The 20303-nt window shown below is 37.4% G+C and overlaps 1 protein-coding gene across 1 annotated transcript; it reads right to left on the minus strand.

Annotated features, from left to right (window-relative positions):
- Positions 1–691: 691 nt before the first annotated feature.
- Positions 692–17024, minus strand: LOC102917968 (UDP-glucuronosyltransferase 2B17-like). Its single transcript, XM_006983796.4, has 6 exons — positions 16240–17024; positions 14631–14779; positions 13198–13329; positions 4063–4150; positions 3374–3593; positions 692–2802 (listed from the first exon to the last, which is right to left on the minus strand). The coding sequence occupies exons 1-6, from the start codon at positions 16961–16963 to the stop codon at positions 2523–2525; spliced, it is 1593 nt and encodes a 530-aa protein (XP_006983858.1). The 5' UTR covers positions 16964–17024; the 3' UTR covers positions 692–2522.
- Between the last annotated feature and the right edge of the window lie 3279 nt (positions 17025–20303).

Consider the following 20303-nt stretch of genomic DNA (forward strand, 5'->3'; position numbering starts at 1 on the left):
AACTAATCACAAGGTAGCACTGAAATGTGAGTGAAGCAGATGTAAGCACAAAGCTAAGGCAAAATAAAAAGAGACAAGCCTTGAAACTTTGGAAGTGGCCTCTTGGATCACATTCTGTGCTCCTTCTGAGAAACAGTTTACTGGGACTTTGTGTTGATACTCATCTGAAAGAGGACTTTGAAACTGGCCTCTGTGTGTGACCCTAGCTTTGGTTACCATTGCACTTCCAGCATTGTTGATAAGCTCACACATGTCCACCTGTGCTCTCAGGGACCTCTGGACCCTCATATGTGATGGCCTGACACAGATGAAGGACTTCACCATGGCATGCTTCCTAAGCATCCTCATGGGAGGAGATTCCCAATGGAAACCAGCAGCAGCATTTTCTGCCTGACAACTGATCTCTGCTTGGTGAGGTTTCTGTTTGACTTTTATTAACATGAAATTATCAGAAATGTTTGTTGTGAACAAACCGATTATATTCAAAAGACAAATCTTGTGTGGGCATGCTAGTTGCTGAGGTCCCCACTGCCCACTGGCCTTGCCCTCTGCATCCTCACTCTTATTTGGTTGCCTAATTCAAACGGTACAGCTGATGAGCAAAGTGCAATTGTGAGAGCAACATTTATCCTTAACCATAAACTTTGATCTTTGAAAAAATGTTAACTGGGGAAGGATGTTTGTCAGATAGTGTATTTCTGAATTTATTAAATATAGATTTTTGTCTTATTCAGCGTTCTGATAAAAAGACAGTACATTTTATTTACATTTTCTACATCTTTTACAATACAATTTCATTCTTTTCTTTAACTCCACTTAACATTGTCTGCCTTTTCTGTTCTGAGAAAATCATCAGTAGGATATTATGATAAAATATATGAATTTTTCAGTTATCTGTTTTAAATTAATCATTGAACCAATTACCTCATATACATGTAATTACCCAACATCCAGCTGTGATCATGACTATTATGAACTTGAGAAGAGAGGTCAGGATGAGATCATTATTCATTTCATTTTTTTCTATACTATTATTTAAATTTAGAATAAGGGTTATTTCTTTGTTTTTTTGAATTTTTCCATAAACTTTTTACTGATTCTTTGGAAATTTCACATTATGCCCTCCAATTCTAATCATTTCCCAGTCCTTCCACATCTGTCTTCCACCCCAGTAACCTCCACCATAAGAGAAAAAAAATTACAAAAGGTCTCATGGTAGAAGCTGCAGTGTGCCATGGTGTCTCACACAGTATTTCCTTTCATACAAACAGCTTTACGTGAAAATGTTCATTGCAATGTGTCAATGGTCTGGTTCGAGGCCTCTGGCTTCTGCTACACTATTGGAGCTAGATCCCACTGAGGTTCCTGTTAGATATCTTGTTGTTGCCCTGTGTCATGGAGCTATTGCAACTTTGGTTCTGCAGGACCAGCCCCTTCATTAACTCCAGCAACTCATATGGTGTAGGTGTTGGGGTGAGCCAGCTCAAAGCTACAGATCTTGGCCTGGGTGGTGCCTGAGTTGGTCAGCTCAACAGCTCTTCCTTGCCCATGTAACCAGGGCCAGCTCTCCCATAATGTACAGTCGAGGGGTGAGGCTGCCTCTCCTGTGTCCACATCATCAGGGCCAGCTCTTCCACATCCGTGCCAACAGGGCCAGCTCCCCTGCATTGCCAAGATGAGGGACAGAATAGCTCTCCCCGACTAAGTCATGAGGTCAGCTCTTCTACCCAGGCATCGGAGGCCAGCTCTCCCCAACTGCAAAGGCAAGTGCTCATGTCACCGCTGGTGCTACTGTGTGGTGGCTGGCAAGTGGTTGGACCAGCTCAGCACAGTACTCAGACATTAAATGGCATCAAATGGCAGCCAGACCAAGGATGTTCACATCACCATGAACATTGACACAGACCCCTGATACAGAAAGTCCACCGACCCAGACAGATATCGCCCTCTGTGGCATCACAGATATCACCATGACCTCAGCTGGCAGTGCAGGCCTCTCACATCGGGTTGTTTCCTGCTGCCTTGATGTCTGCAGTTCTGCCTCTCTTCATAGAGCACAAACTGCTTCCACTTCTCTTTCTCTCCCGTCTCTCCACCACGTATTTACTCATCATAGTGGTGCCTGCCCCTGCCCAGGCCCAGGACTCTCGTTTGTTTGAATTTTTTCAAAATATTCATTTTTATTTGAGAAAGGGGAGGGTTTATTTCATCTCATAGCTCCATGTCCATTACTGAGGAAAAGTAGATGAGAGGTTAAAGACACGAATCAAAAGGCAGAACTGAAGCAGATGTAATGGAGGGACTCTGGTCACTAGATTGTTCCTTATAGCTTGCTCAGCATTTTCATTTTTATTATGTCTTTTATTTTTTGAGAATATAATGTAATTATATTATTTTCCCCTTCCCTTTCACCTGTCAAAAGAAGATATGACTTGATAAATTAATCAGTGAATATGTGGAAGACAGTTCATAAATTAGAATGATGCTGAAATTTAGCTCATGTAGTACATTCTCAATGAGATCTACTCATTCTTCATCTTCTTTCCCATCTTTGCAAACTTTTGATAAATTAATAAGCAGGATTTTATCGTAAAAAAAGCCATGGCTGCCACACAGGCGAGTAGGAATCCAATCACATCCAGAGAGTGGTACTGGTACCAGGTGAGGTTATAGGCAAGTGGCCTCAGGTGCTTGGCTCCTTTGTGGCGCATGACAAACTCAATCCAGAAGACAGCTCCGTCCAGGGGCTTCACGGGCTGGTCATGGTGAATGGTTGATAACCACATAGCATTCTCTTTATACCTGAAAGAAGTAAAATTTACATCAACTTATATAATGAATGAAAAATGCACATGTACAATTTTTGTGTAGATAGTAAAGATAATTACACAAAAGTATAAAGAAAATGAATTATGTTTTCTGTTCATGACTAGGAAGAACTTCAGAGGCATGTCTGAGCTCCTTGAGCATGCAAGATTAAGCATAGCGAAAGAAAAATGGAAAAAGATAAAATATTCCTAAAGTTGAGTTTGAGGATAACTATGCCATAAATATCAAATATATCAAAATGAGATATTATTTGATTATATAAAACTTCAGTTACCATAATAAATTATTAATAACTTTGTGTGCCAAGTGCATACTAGTGTCAGGAGATATCAGTAAAAGACAAATCCCTTTCAAATCTGCATGGTGGTATGTATTTGTGTAAAGAAAAAAGAGAAACACCAATGCACTGAATCATGCCCCAATTTGTCTCTGTAACTACCATTATTTTTGCCTTCAGGAAAATTCTTGCTCCTTTGGTCTTCAGTAAGAAACACAATGAAAAATAAATAAATAACAAATACACATATTAAAATGTTATACTCACGAAGGATTTTCTATGACTGCCTTCAATGCATTGAGCAAGTCTGACCCTGACATCGTTCTAATATTTAATGCAACAGCTGCTCCTTTGGCCACCATGAAGGCAATATTATCATGTTGTTCTCCAAACAAAGGAATGCCAATCATAGGGATTCCAAAATGGATCGCCTCATAGACACCATTGGCTCCACCATGAGTTACAAAGGCTTTGGTTTTTGGATGACCTAGAATAAGATGAATTCTGGTTAGCATTAATTAGCAGACTTAGACATGAAATGAGAAATATTTACTATCAGGAACTGAAAGGAGATTTTCTACATGCAGATTCTTTTTTTATTAATTAAATTTGTTTATTTAGTTTACATCATTTATTTAATTTACTCTCCTTATCACAAGAAAACCTACATGAAGATCCTATCCTCATAACCTCAGTGAAATGATTTCCTGTCTTAGAGCAAGGAGATACTGAATTCACAGAGAGATGTTTGCAGATTGGTTTATGACTTGAGACTTGAACTATGAAGTACTGGTTTCTAGTTGAACACATAGAGCACATGGTGGATTAGAGGACATGTGTGTTAAAAAAGACCAGGTACACACCAGAACTTGTTATCTTAAATAAACAATACATTCACTTCGTGTAGTATAAGGTATTTTGAAGTCAACTAGAATAAGTTTGCTTTCTAGTCTTACCTAGAAGGTCATTCTGAGGGAGCCATTTGTAGACTCTGGTATTGGGTCCTAAGATGTCCGGTGTTTTACCATCAAATCTCCAAAGAACCTGTTAAGTGTTAAATAATCTTTATTGCTGGAGAAATTTAAAATTATACAGACTGAGCAGGTTATATTTAGGAATATAAGTGGATATATATATATATATATGCATATGTATATGTAACCAAAATAATAAAAAAAAATCTATGAATCTGAAAGAGGGCAAGGAACATGGATATGAGAGTGTTTGGAGGAAGGAATGAAAGGGGAAAATGATGCAATTGTATTATAATTTCAAAAATAGAAATAATCTAAATAGAACCTTTTAAGTTTAGATATAACATAGCTAAATACCTCCCATAGGAGGGATGAAGAAATCAGAGGAGGTGAGAAATGAGAACTATTGAGAGACTGAGATGAACAATGTGTCAGCAGTCTCTGTGATTATTTTTCCATTCAGACAGATTGAACATCATCATCATTTTCCAAGCAGAGATAGACAAATGAGATGGTTGATGATGCATGAAAATATTCAATACAATACCATGATGATATAATTCAATTTCAGAAAGAGAAGCACATTACTAATAATTTATATTTTATATAAATATATTTTGATAGTTCAAAATCTAGTTTTAATATCATTATGTTGTAAATGCTTTTGAGTTTACTTTTATTCACTTTTTCCGTGTTTTTTTAAATGAATTTCAAGTCATTGTACTTGATTATTTATTCATGGCAAATATTTGTGTTCTACAACCCTCTCTGGTCTGGAGTTCTTTGAAACAATGCCATCATGTTGGCCAATAGGAATATGGAGTCATCTGACCCATCCTGAAAAAACCTTGCATAGTATAGAGTTGGAATATTGCCCAGGAATGGAGTCACATGAAGAGAATTCTGAGTGCTTGAGAGAACACTCTAGGAAAACAGGACAAGAGTCTTGTGACCTCTATTTTTTCAAAACACAAGACTGTTCCTGGCATGTGTTTTCACCCTCCTCCCAGGTGTAGCAGAGAGGAGTAGGTCTACTTCAGGTTAACCATGGCAGCTTGCTATTGTTATCCAGAGAATGTTTAAACTGCCCTTTCTGTGCCTCTGTGATGGCTTGCAAGAAAATGGCCCCCTAGGCAGGTGGCACTATTAGGAGGTGTGGCTGTGTTGGAGGAAGTGTGTCACTGTGGGGGTGGCTTTGAAAATCTTTGGCTCAAGCTTCCCTCTGTGACTTTCAGTCGACTTCCTGTTACCTGCCAGATGTAACACTTTCAGCTCCAGTGCCATGTCTGCCTGCATGAAGCCATGTGATGATAATGAACTGATTCTCTGAAACTGTCATTGAGCTATCACAATTAAATGTTTTCTTTGTAAGAGTTGCCATGGTCATGATGTCTCTTCACAGCAATAAAAACCCATCTAAGATAGCCTCTAGGGAAAAACATGTTTGTTTGTTTGTTTGTTTGTGTAACACATGGCTTGTCCTTTTGATTGTACACAGCTTCAACTCATGTGATCTTTGCTCAAATGACCTTTCTTAGCCTTCAGTGTATGCATTATCTGATTCTCTGAATAAAATTGTCTATTGCATGAGACTTTAGTCTGCCTCATTTATCAACTTCATTCTCCCAAGATCCACTGTCTCTGGAGCTGTGACAAGCTGCTTCTGATCAGGGAGCTGAAATTGGCTATGTGATAGGAGAGGGGGGGATCCTCATAGAAGGAGGTGAATGAAAAAAATGGGGCAGAAACCGGAGAAGGCTTTGCCTTATGTTGAGGCTTGTACATCCCCCTTTTTTAAAGGAAGGAGTTGTACAGGTATCAAAATCACAGCTATTAGCCTGTACAAATTTCTTATGACTATAATCTCTAGTTTCCAGAAGAAAGCTGTTCAGATTAAGAAGTGTGAAACAGAGTCTGAATGAATATGAAAGGCATATAAATAACGAGAAAAGATTCCCATTCAATTTTGGGTCACTTGGGCATTGATTTGGACTATTATTAAAATACTTAAGGAAGATAAGAAGGTTATTAACCATAAGGAAGAGATGGCTAATTCCTGGCATTTATATAAACTGGATCACATCTTAAAATTGGTAAAGGAGGCAAGGAAAAAAACAAGAGAATATTTTCCCAGTGTAGATAAATCAAAAGTAAAATCAGCACTACTGATAACTGTGCAGGTGATGGATCACTCAGCTCCCTTACTAGAGTCTCCTCTAATGATGTTTCTTGTATTGCCTAAAGAATATCCTAAATTATGGGGCGAGGAATCTGATAATAAATCTAATCTTGAATTCTCTCCATTGTTTTGATCAGGATTTAGGAGAGCCTATGAGAAATCTAGCTTTACAATACAGACAAACTAGGGTATGGCATCGAAAAGGAGTTTATTTAGCAATTCTTCTCTGGCATCACAATCTGAGCTTGGTACTTCCAGTGAAATTTCAAGAAAATCAAAACATTTATCAGCAACTAGGATGGATACAATGAAAGATTTTAAGAAGGCTTGTATTTCCTATATACCTACTGCTCCATGTACTTATGAATATCTTTTTGGTTGGAACAAAAATGCGTAGTGGTTGCCATATGATTTTCATATAATTTCTAAAATGGTTCTTAGCCGTTTCAAACTTCTTCAGTGGCAAATGTGGCCTGCAGATGAAGCCCATAATAAATTCTACAGCTAGGACTGAGGAGTAATCCTAGAAATGTCAAATGTGAAATAATGACAGGGACTGGTAGGTGGGTTTCAACAGATTATCAGGTAATAATCACATGCCCCGTGCAGCTCTCCCACATGTTAGGGTCATAGCCATGGCTGCCTGGAGACTGATATGGAATCTGACTTTGGGTCTAGTTATAAAAAATAATATACGTCGTCCCTATGAACCTTATGCTAACTTCATGGGGATACTCAAAGCTGCTATTCAAAATCAGTAAAGACAGAAAAAATTCAAGAGTTATTATTAAAATAGTTTGCTTCTGATAAATGCCAATGAAGATTGCCAAGGATTAATCAAGCCTCAAAGAGAGATAGAAAATATTATGGACTTTCCAAAGTTATGCAGAAATGTATGGATCTATAAACATAGAGCAAAATTAGCTGCTATAGTAATCTATGGTATACAAAAACAGGTGTTAGCAAAGTGTCCACTTAGAGAAGCAATGTAAATTGCCCCTACAAAAATCGAATGTTCAGAATCAATGAGGTCCTGGCATTCCCTATATGCAAGAAAAGACAACACTGGGTTAAGAAATGCTGATCTAAATGTGATAAGGATGGCAATACATTGCCTGACAACAATAACAATACCAGTCAACAATAGGGAAGCATGTTGAGGGTCCTATCCTGCCTCAAACAGTTAGACTTTTATCGGGTTGCAATAGTTTATCCATGAAAGGATCATAGTTCATACAAGAGTCATTGATGAAGATTATACAGGTAAAATTGCCATCTTGATCACAGTGCCTACTAATTAGCCATTTAAAGCAGGAGAAAAATTGCAGTTATTTTTATTGTCTATATAGTCTCTACATGAACAACAACAACCACAAAAACTGTGTGAGTGAGGATTCAGTAGTACAGATAAGACTGTAGCATTAGCATTAAGCACCTTATTAAAGGAAAATGATAAACCATTATTGGATTTAAAAATAAGAGGAAAAATGTTTACAGAATTTACTGATATTTCTTTTATAAGCACGGAATACTGGCCTCCTGAATGACCTGGTATGGGGGTGTAAATTCCACCCTGATAAGGTTGGGAACTATGAACTCTAGCAAGATTAAACAAAATGCTACAAAATTACAATAGATGGGCCCATGAGGCATAATGGAAGTTTTCCAGCCTCATGTTCCTCAAATTCTGATTGAGAGACTTTCTATAACAATCTCATGCAGAAATCTATATGCCCAACTTTAACGCTGCCCATTCATCACATTCGCAATTGATGATGCAAAGATTGGTTTATCAAAAAGGAAAAGGACTATGAAAAGAGTTACAAGGGATTAGGGAACCTATGTTCCCACATGGATAAGGTCAAAAGCATGGCATGGGTTTTTCAAGGGAGCCAAAAAATATATAAAAATCTAGTGACTCTGTCGGGACACCTAATGACCTGTTTCTAAGAGAAAAGTTATGGGGTCTTCACAAGTTAGTCAGAGAATAGTGGATAATGGGCACATAGAGCCCTCTTTTTTCTCCTCGGACTCTTCCTGTTTTGGTAATTAAAACATAATCTGGTAAACGGAGATGACTGGATTCTGAAATGTTAATGCCACCATGTGGCCAATGGAAGCTTTACAGCCTGGTTTACCTGCAGACAGCTATTGTTAAAGATCGGTCTTTAATAGTTTTGCATTTAAAAGATTGTTTTTATATTATACATATTCATCCTGCTAATAAGGTATATTTGGCCTTTTCTGTTCCTCATTCAGTCATAAGGAACCTCAGCTCTGATATGAATGGACTGTATTACCTCAAGGCACGGCAAATCCTCTTTTACGTGTCAATGCTATGTAGGAAAGCTTTTAGAGCCTGTGAGGGAGGCCCTCCCTCCGGCCTATATTTGTTAGTTTTCAAACCTGGGACAAATGGCTGAGGTGCCTATTTCAAATTTCAAGGATGACCTGGCCTCCTGGTTTTCCCTGCAATCCCTCAGACCCTACCTGTCACAGGGCCCTTCTGGCTGGCATACCCTCTCCCCTTTCCTGAACTCTCCAGCACAGGAGGCTGGTCTGGTCTTCCCTATATAATCCAACCCTTTTGTATGCCTGCTCTTTGTTGTACCTTTGACCTCCTGGCTGCTTCACTTGTTTCCCTCTCTCCCCTTTCCCTTCACCTCTCCTCTCCCCTCACATGGCACAGGTCAGTCTGTTCATGTCCACTCTGGACTCCCCCTGCCCTGTCCCTGCCTCTGGCTATGCTCTCTCATATATCTCTAATAAACCTTCTCCTCCACCATACCTAGGGACAGTCATCCCCTTCCCTTTCCTTTTTATTTCTTTTTTGTTCATTCAATTGTATTCATTATATGGATGATATTCTGTTAGTCACCATCAAAGAGAAAGAGCTGTTATCCATATATGACATGATTCAACATGTGCTACATAAAAAATGGGCTTATTATTACATCTCAAAAAGTACAATGATCATGCACTGTGTAATACTCAGGGTAACTAGTTCCTAGCACAAGTGCTAAGAACCACCACCTCTGGCCCCACAAATGTCCATTAGACTCGACAATTTAAAAATACTCAACAATGACTATCAAGCATTATTAGGGAATATTAATTGCCGACATACTAGTCTAGGAATACTTTATTATGTGCTAACCAATCTATTAAATCTCTGACAGGAGATACAGCATTGGACAGTCCTTATTTTATCTAGAGAGGCAAAGGAAGAATTACAGCTTTTGAATTGAAACTGAAGGAGGCATTTGTGTATCGTATGGATCCTTTGCTGCCTTAAAGCTAATTATTTTCACCATTAAATTGTCTCCTACAGGTAGTATAACATTGGGATGGATTTACTTACACCAAAATGGCCATAAAATACTAATGGCTTACCTTACTCTTCTCTCTCAATTAGTAAATCAGGGGAGGATCCAATGTCAACAATTATATGAATTTGAGTCTTGCTGCATTATATTGCCCCAACTAACAATAAGTTTAAAGAGAGTTACTGACCTCTATAGATTTTCAAATTTCATTTATGCATTACTATGGAAGGATAGTACACTGTTTTAATTTCATCATTCATCCTATTATTTCCTGGAATGTGTTTTCACCTCCTCCCAGGTGTAGCAGATAGGAGTGGGTGAACTTCAGGTTAGCCATGGCCGCTTGCCATTGTCATCCAGAGAATGTTTAAACTGTCCTTTAGGAGCCTCCGTGGAAAATGTTTTTGCCACACATGGCTTCTCATAATGATTGCATACAGCTTCAACTTATGTGATAATAACTCAAATGACATTTCTTAACCCTCAGAATATACATTGTCTGATTCTCTGAATAATTCTGGCTATTGCGGCCAGGCCATGGTGGCGCATGCCTTTAATCCCAGCACTCGGGAGGCAGAGGCAGGTGGATCTCTGTGAGTTCGAGGCCAGCCTGGGCTACAGAGTGAGTTCCAGGAAAGGCGCAAAGCTACACAGAGAAACCCTGACTCGGAAAACCAAAAAAAAAAAAAAAAAAAAAGAAAAAAGAAAAAGAAAAAAACAAAAAAACAAAAAAAGGACATTAAACCTTCTGTGTCAACTTCACCCCCAAAGACATATCTTTGTAGAGCAATTTCTGTGGACAAACAGGCTCAGAACATGCCTGCATTATCTGCACTTTAGAATTCTGTCTGTTGTCCAAATGATGACTATGACCACACCAAGTGAGACTGTCATTTTGTGGTGATATATTGTGTACTCAAATAAAGCTTGCCTGAGGATCAGAGGACAGAGCCAGCCACTAGATTAGACATAAAAGTCAGACAGTGGTGGCACACACCTTTAATCCTATCACTTGGGAGGCAAAGAACCATCTGTATCTCTGTGAGTTCAAGACCACACTAGAAACAGAGCCAGATAGTGTAAGCATACATGCCTTTAATTCCAGGAAGTGACAGCAGGTTGGAGAAAGGTATATAAGGCGTGATGAAACAGGAACCAAAGCAGTTTAGCTGAGATCCTTTCAGGTGAGGACTCAGAGGCTTTTAGTCTGAGGATTCTTGGGAATAGGATCGGCTAAGGTATTGGCAAGGTGAGGTTGGTTGTGGTTTGTTCTGCTTCTCTGATCTTTAAGATTTCACCCCAGTTTCTGGCTCTGAGCTTTTTTTTTTTTTAATTATAAGACCATTCTAAATTTGAACAACAGCATTTCTCTTTCTTTTTCATTTCTTTGGGATTTTCATGTAATGTGCTTTTATCATATTCACCCCCACCCACCCAATCTTCACTAAACCACCCCATCCCTAACCACTCTACTTGGTGTCCTTAAAAAAAGATTTTTTTCAAGACCAATTGTGAACTCTAAATATTCTTAGATGTGTGGTCTTCCAATAGACAATGGTTGACTTACCAGGGGCTACTCTCTTCCTCTCTCACAAGCTAATCATTGTCAATAGTTCCATAGCCTTGGGTGGGATTGTTTAACCACCTCCCCTTTCCATGCTCAGATTTGCTCTGTTTTTAGTTATACAAGTTATGTTCACTTTTTTATTCACATGAATTCAAATCAATGCAATCATTATTTTCATGAGAAATCAGTTTTGCTTTAGGATTCTAAGAATCTTAATGTAAATATACAGATCTCTAGTCACTAATGACAGGAAAAGTTGCATGTAGACTTTTGAATGTGAATCCACATTATTGGAATATCACTGAGGTTGGAAATATCTTCCCCCATCTCTGTCTCATTCTCTCTTTCCCTCCCTGGGTGTTCTGGGTTGTGTTGGAGTATATACAAGCCAATTCGTGTGTGTGAATGCATGTTTAAGCATTCCAAGGTGACTGTGTGAAATGGAGATTACTCTCTTCAGGTATTCATTCTGGTGTCTCTCCTGTTGGAGACAGAATATCTAATTTTCTGTTTGATTTTTTTTTTTTTTTTTTGCTGCTGGCCCACAGGAATTCTCCTATTTCTGCCTTTCATCTCTGATAGGAGTGTTGGCATTACAGACATACAGTATCGTTTCTGACTTGATTTGGTTTTGGGGGATTTAAACTGAGCTGATCACACTGCACTGAAAACATTTAACACACCAAGCCTTTTGGTAGTTCAGAACTTCACTAAATGTAGCAAATAGATGTTAAACATGTAGCAAATGCCCCATTTTATGAGGTTTATCAGGGAGTTCTTAAATTATTACCTTATTTGGGGCCTGGATTGGAACTGATTTGGATATTGATGAGCATATTAATCTCTACAAGGATTCTTTGCAGTCTATGGCAAATAATTTATTATTCACAAGTGATGATATTGAAAAATATCCCCAAATTTAATGACACTACGTTATGTCCTGCTGATAGGAATGTAGTCTTTATAATGAACTGTAAAGGTTCTTCCTTCAGAGTTCAGAATGTTCTGTGACAGGAAAACCAGTCCCAAACCAAAGCCTATGATAGGTGCTAATGTTAGAATTCTTAGACCATCTCAGAAAATAGAACATTATCAATATATCTAACATAGATTATAAATTTATGTAAACGAACAAAAAAATTAATGTAGATGATTAAAAACAAAAAGACTTAAAACAAAACTTAAAAATATTCATGAACACTCAAATTTAATCCGTAGAAAATTACTTTGTGGTATGCTTTATGAAGTGAGGCTTCTGAAACTTATTTTAACTTTAGGTTCCTCTGGACTCTGTCTTATTTTCATATTTCTTCCTTGAATGGTAGGAGCTTCACTCTGACTTGTGACAAGCAGGGCCCTGTCTTTCATCTTTTATGATGCACAGAGATCATTGTAAGGGAAGCTCCCATCTCTACCTTTCCTTTATATATTTCTCCTCCACATATTGTCAGGCCACTCCATAACTGTTTTTTTTTTTTTTTTTTTTTTTTTTTTTTTTTATCTCTTTCTCTCAATTAGCCAAAAATGTACTTTGAGAGTTGCTGACCCTTGGACTCGCTTCCTTTAAATGCCCCTTTCAACTGTGCACTGAACAAACAGGCCTACTCCAAATGAAGATGCAGAGTCATGCTACGCTTCGAACTTTTTCAATATCTGCTTACTGTTATTCTGCTAGAAATAATAAATACAAATTAACCTCCTCCCCAAAATTTTTAATGTATGCAGTGACTTTAAATATTCAACAATAGAGCAAGCAACTCTGAAGAATTTGGCTGTTTACATACTTTGGATAGCAAGGTCATCATCATGCCAGCCTTTCAGAATATGCCCACAGTGGTCACAGTGTTTTGTCCAAGTCACTCTCAGTCAAAAACGCCTTCTGTAGCATTGTTCATCTGTTGTGAATATCTGTTTCTAAATGTGGCCAAGGTAGATGAGAGCTTTCTCACAACTTTACCTTTCGCACAGTCACTTCTATAATCAGAACTTTGAGGACTTTCACAGACTTAGTATACAGTTGCCTCCCATGGAGCACTTTACCTCACCTTTTGTGGAATCTGGGCAAGGGCCCACGCAATTGCATTGGCTTTTTCTTCTGTCATGTTTCTGACCATTGACCCCAGAGAAAACACCACAACACCATGCTCTCCAGAGCTCTGGACAAAGTCTTCCATTTCCTGTGAAGAGAATTTGCATCATGACAAAATAACAATTGTAGAAATACTTATGTAATTGTAAAATACTTATGAAATCACAATGAAAAACTAGGAGAATAAAAATTGAAATGTTCTTATGAATTTTTAGAATAGTGGTGTTAAAACATACAGAAGACAAAAATGGCAGTGTCAAAGACTTTGAACTTCATAGGCATCAATACAGCATGTACTCACACATTGTACCACAATCATTCCAAATATTTTCCTCTCGCAAAATTAAAACTCTGGAGTGCAAGCATTATATATGAAGTATTATATAAGTATATCTTCATTGACATGTTTTCAACCTACAGAAAGGGTGATATTTTCCCCTTGCTATTATTTCCCTCCTATTATGGCTGATTTAATATTATTAACTAGTGTTTGATGAAATAATATATATGTTGCAGTATGTACATATGTGATAGTCAACACAAACTTCCTATTATGATTAATAAAATGTTTTTGTTCTTTATAAAATAATCGTGACTGCATGATAAACACATATACTATATAATAGTTTTCTGATATTTTTGTGTATAAATAGGGTATTTTCAGAGATGACTTCCACAATTTACTGGTTGAATAGAAACTATGTTTATGCTATTTCTCTGGATATTAAACAATTACCTTGATAAATTTTCATCATAGCTTTTGATGGTTTTCAGTTGCTGATGTGAAAAGTTTATCTGACTTAATGTCTCTGTTTATATGTGTGTGTGTGCTTGTGTGTGTGTGTGTGTGTGTGTGTGTGTGTGTGTGTGTGTGTGTATTGAGGGTGCTACGGGGGATCCCTGTCATTATTTAAGTGCATGGACGCAAAAATTAAAATCTGATGTTTTCCTCCATCAATATTTAACATAGTTTTTGAGACTGTCTCATACTGAACACAAATCTCACCATTTTTAACAGATTAGTGGACAGCAAGCTCCCAGTATCAACCTGTTTCTGCAACCTCAGTACTAATGTCATAGTACTGTTCTGGGACACCCAACTTTTTACATGGGTGTTGGGATTGAAACTTACATCCTCATAGTTCTTTTCTAAGGAGTTTACCCAATGACTAACCACCAAGTACCCTAACTGACTTAATTTAACTTAATGATATAAATATTTCCCAGGTCTATGACATTCTTTCCTGTGTTTATTGAACTCCTACTTAGCAGGATGTTTAATTCCACTTCCTATATCTCTCTATCACTGGGAGAAAAATGTCAGAAGTGTTGAATCACTTTCACCAGAAATCAAATCAAATGAAAAAGAGATTACAAAAACATATTTACCTTAGGCAAGGGTTTTGCCGGTTTGCAGTGGAGTCCTCCAACATAGTCAACATTTGGTAAAGTTGGGTGAGGGAACTCCAGATCCCAGTAGGATCTAATGAGCCACATTTGTGCTTTGCCTACTGTCTCAGCGAAGGTAGTGGGCCTCCCTAGATGAAGAAAATGAGCACGTGAGGAAGAGAAAAGTTGACGGGATTGTCACCTGAATATCAAATACATTTTCTTAAAAAATGAAAAGAAGTAATGTTCGATGTAGAACATATGCATTTAAGAACCAGTGTTTATTGACATGTAACATAATTTGCATGTGTAATGGATTTGTGGCTTACATAATATATATATAAATGTTAGCTTTGCTTTATTTTTAAAGCAAACTCTAAGAATTACCTCATATTTCCTCAGTAATTTGAAATAATAAATAGTCATTGAAATAACCCACTAAGCCACTATATGAACGAGCACACACTTTACTCCTCTCTCAATCTTCAAAAGGAACATTGCAAATATAAACACACATTCCAAAAGTCACACCACACTGTGTACCCTGGCCAGATTCCCAGGGTCACTGTAGTTTGTGGCTAGTCCTTCTTCCTTGTTTTGCCTTAGGAGCTGTAGAGTTGATGAACATCTGAATTTCTGGTTAGTGTCTCTACTTTTGTTTCATTTTAAGACATTTGATAGTACTTATCCTATATAAACTATCACAGTATTTTCAGAAATTATGAGAATAGAAATGTTTTGTCTTTACCATGTCTTATTTTTTAAGAGAAAAAAAATGACTTCAAAAAAACTCAGACTAAGTAGTGCACGAATGTCCCTGCTTCTGTAGTGTTTAAACAGTGGATGTCAGGAAAGCATACAATAAAGGATGTAGCATTGGGAGGAACCTCAGTTCCATTTTTTAGCCTGTGAACTGACATGGTGTCTTTCAAGAATAAGGGAATTTTCTAGAAAATATGAAGAAAATATTTTATGATTTATATTTTTCTTTATGTGTCTGTGTGAGTAGATGCTATGTTTATTCAGGTGCCTGCAGATGCCATAAAGCAGTAGCTTCCTGAAGCCAAAGTTACAGGCAATTTTGAGCCACTGAACCTGGGTGGGTGCTAGGAACAGAACTCAGGTACTCAAAATGAACAGAAAACACTCTTAATCATTTGGTAATGTTTTCATACTCCACAGTTTAATTTTAAAGAGAGACGGTGGCCTGTGCCAAAGAAAATAATTTCTTGAGTGTTATATACATATTGAAACTGTAAAATATGTCATCCTGTAATCTACAGTAATCAAGATTTGGTTAACTAGCTAGTGACTTCTTAAAACAGATGAAAAATTACAGTCAAATGAGTAAAGAATCACTTAGGGAAGTCTATTTACATTTCTTTGCTACTGTCTAGCTCACCAGAATGTCCCGTGTCAGGACTACTGCCTGCTTCTATTTGATCAATATCGTGAGCTTTTACAGGGTTTGTGAGTTTGGTAGCTAATATCGTATTACATTGGATCACTTATAAAAGACAGCTTCACTTTGTATTTCATGGACATAAGAATGCATTTAAATACTCATGAAATTTAAGTCAATGAGTTACTAATAAGAAACATAACTTACCCAAAGTTTCACTGTAAAACTGACTCCATTTCTTCTCATTAAATGTCTGGGACCAAAAGTCAAAATAAAGCATGCATATCATATTTTTCACCCTCTCCATAAATGTCATTTGCCCACCTAATCCTGACAGAATCATAGGTACATAGGAGGGCGGGAGTGTTAATCCTCCATTGTACTTTTCCATTTTATAACCAGGCGTGAAGCGAAGACTGTACAGAAAAGGGATCTGGAGAAGTTCAGCTATCAGCTCCCCGCAGAGGCCGATGGCATCCGAGAAAAGGACATCAAACTTGGAATTCTGTAGTTTTGTCATAAGTTGTTTGTTTCTAACTGTGTCTTCACAAAGACTTTGATAGGTATCAGAATATTCATCAAACACGTTTTGTAGCAAAGGAGAGTATGATAAACATATATCTCTTGGTATCTCGTAAATCCATACATCCACAAGCCTTGTGAAAAACTTTTCCAGATCATCTTTACTGAGAGATGTGGGAAAAGTCTCAAACTTCAGGCTAGGTGATTTTTTGGGATCAACAAAGATAGAAGATGCAGGTCTCAGAACTGTCACTTCATGACCCCTCTGTGCAAGTTCATCCAGTATTATCTTCAGATTCAGCCAATGACTGAATTCCATCGGCCATACCAACACCTTCCCACAATTCCCAGATCTGAAGTAGCAACTCATCTGCAGGAGCAGCAGAACAGACATCCACTTCACAGGCATCCTAGGAAATCAAACCCTCTGTTCACAGTGTGTTCCTTTTTGTCGTTGCTCATCCTTATATCTAAGATGAAAAATCATGAGTTAAAATATAACCCAAGTTAGTTAAAGCAAATACACGAATTGACTGCATTGAACTTGGGAACTGAATGGAGATAGTAAAAGCAAATATTAATTATTTCATATTTGCATATTAGTGTTTAATGTCACATGTTTTATAATTAAGTAAATTTAGGAGTCAATGACCTGTTTGCACAACTGTTCTATTTGTAAAAGATTTGAGTAGTAGCAAGAACACTGGTTTAGTGCAAGTTTAGTCTGAACTTTCTTCTCAACACAAAACCCAAGATGCAGTAATTACACAGTTTATAAGTATTTTATAGATATAATTTTCAAGAGTTTTTGTAAGAATGTTGATTAATGTATTCACTGATATACAGTTTCTAATATATCTTGACGGTGTACTTAACTAACTTGACTGACAGAATTCCTGGGAAGCACATAGGCAAGAGCCTCCTCCTATCTATGTCCCTAGGGAATGAGTTACACAGATTTGCCTATGTGATATTATCTCATAATGCATCCAGTTGGTTTAATTTATCTGTCCACTGGCCTTTCATAAGCCTAGTAAGTAGTTGAATAGCTTATTATCAGAATCTTAGTCCACAAAGGCCTTGAAAAATAGATAAGTACATATATATATTCCCTTCTCTCAAGGAAACGCTATGATCACACTTCCTGAGGTCAGCAATCTCTGTAAGATTGCCCATGCAGGTGTTGGATACTGACATTTGATCTGCCTGTGTTTTCCTGTGTGCCTTGTTTTTCCTATGAAGCTATTCATTTTCAAATCACTCTGGGAGGCGTCATCTGGAGAAACTCTTTGATTATAAAAGCTACTTGTACTATGTAATAACTCATCACATTGACCAGTCCTTCACCAAAATCAAGTGTTGGTATTATAGATGAATTTTGTCCGTGATTTGAAGGGGTAGTATCCATCGTTGTAAGCAAGGTCTACAGGAGTGTGTGTGAGGAGAGCCTGTGACAGGGAGACCCCCACATCATGGAGAACTGAGAAATTAATTCTTTCTGGAAATCCTCTTACAGATATATACAAATATTTCTTTCAATAGTGCTTTTACCAGTCAACTGAGCAATGAGAATACTACCAACTCACAAAAATGAACAATAGGAGAGAAGAAAAGAACAATAGATACACAAATGAGAAATACAATTAATTAAATGGCAATAGGATTTATTGAAGTATAAATAACAAGCTTTGATGTTAATATGCCAAATTCTTTTATTAAAATATACAAACTATATAATTCAAACAAACAAATAAACATGAGACTCTATATATAAGAAAATTACTTCATAGGTAAGAAACACTTGCATTGAATATTGAAAAAATAAATGTACAAAAAGGAAACTCCATTAGTAGATACACTTATAAGTGTAAAAAATAGAATTAACTTATAGAGTATAAAATAGGACCTCTAAGATCACTATATATTTACAAAAATGACAGTTTGACAAAGTAAAATCACTGTAATACATACAGATCCAATTATATTCAACAAAGCATGGATGTTAAAAAGAGACTACCTCAGTAAGAGTTGGAGTTCTGAACAACTTACTTGAAATCAATGGAAAGATCACTTAGGTGAAAATTCAGCATTAGACTTTACTATAAATTAGAATTTATTATGAACTCAACTGGTTGAACAGATAGTTACAGAAAATTTCACTCATCAGGTATAGGATATACATTCCCCTCATCAGTGTTGTGCCCAGATCGTAACCCCCAGAGAGACCACCAAGGACAAGCATACCAGAATGCAAAAGCAAGGTTTATCTGTTACAAGTCATGACAGGGAACTCATCTCAAGCCATCTCAAGTGAGGCAGGGAAGAGTTACTCTTTCTTGGGGAAGTTAGTTTTTATAGGCAAAACCCATAAAATTTCTCAGAGGGGAGGGGGTTAGTACGGGTCCATCCTTGATTGGTCCAGTTTTTTCCGAGCCTGGACTTTATCTTATTCTAGCTTATCTGTTTGCCCTGTCAGGAGTTTTACAACTCCTCTCTGGGGTCTGGTCATGTTATCTCCGGAGAGGGGCATCTCATGGTTAATTGGTTACCATCAGACATCCTGACTCTGTTCTTTTGTTCCTGGGGCTGGTGCCATCATTTCTGGGGACTTGAAACTGGCCTGGGTCTATCTATATTGAGATATCTTTGTCTAAGGCCCCCTTTTTGAGACAATAGAGTGAGGGTCTTGTTGTGCCTAGATCACATCCCCAAAGCCGCCACTGGAGACTTTAGGTACAGAATGCAAAAGTAAGGTGTTTTCTAAGTTTACAAGCCTCCAGGGAGGCTCTACCAAATCTCTTACTCACAGCAGGGAGGTTGGAAGGAGAGCTCCCCTTTCTTTGTGAGGCTAGTTCTTAAAGGCACAGATCATACAATTTATTTTAACCTGCCTCCCTTTTTAGTCTTTTGGTCGAATATCCTGACTGTGTTTTCCAAAGTCCCTGTAGCAGATACAGCCACGTGGGGAAAGGGGGTCTAAGTTCTTATCTACACTTAGGAATCCTGGTTTAAGCTTCTCTTTGTCTGTAGGGGATAGTGGGGGGTTTTACTGAGGTATCACAATCAGCACATGTCACACTGCCCTGGATTTACCATGAATAGGACCACAGAAACAATTCCCAATAAACTGATACAAATTAAAAGCATAATTTGTGATCACAGTATAATAAAACCACAGTTCAATGTTAGAAACATTGTAAGTCGTAAAAACACAGAATTTAAAAACATTATTTTGTATAAGCAGTGAGCCAAGGAATAAACCAAAAATGAAATACAACAGTTTCTTGAAATCAATGAAGGGTGGAAGCACAGCATATCATACCCCATGGGGTCAGACAGAAGAGGAAAAAGTGAAGTTCATAGCACACACATCTACATTAAACCAGACAATGTTCATATAAACTCAAATGATTTAATTCAGATCCCCAGGCAAACAAAAGTAATTAAAACAGAAGAAATTAAAATAAGACTCATTCATGAAAGTCCCTTAGCAAATTGCACCCAAGGGCTGTATTAACAAGTGGAGCTGACTGTAAAAGTGTTAGAATAAGCATAATGTAAATCCCAGAGTTGAATGAGTTGTTAATTTAAGACCAGCATATTATGAAGAGAGAAGGATGAATATAAAGCAAAGAATTAATAAATTCTGGAAATAATAAGAACATTCTTTTTGTATAAGTAATACAACTAAAATGTAATATTTATAAATGAGTAAATAAAAAAATGGATGCAATCAATATGGATCAGAA

The sequence above is a fragment of the Peromyscus maniculatus genome, chromosome 10, assembly GCF_049852395.1.
Source record: "Peromyscus maniculatus bairdii isolate BWxNUB_F1_BW_parent chromosome 10, HU_Pman_BW_mat_3.1, whole genome shotgun sequence".
NCBI lineage: Eukaryota > Metazoa > Chordata > Mammalia > Rodentia > Cricetidae > Peromyscus > Peromyscus maniculatus.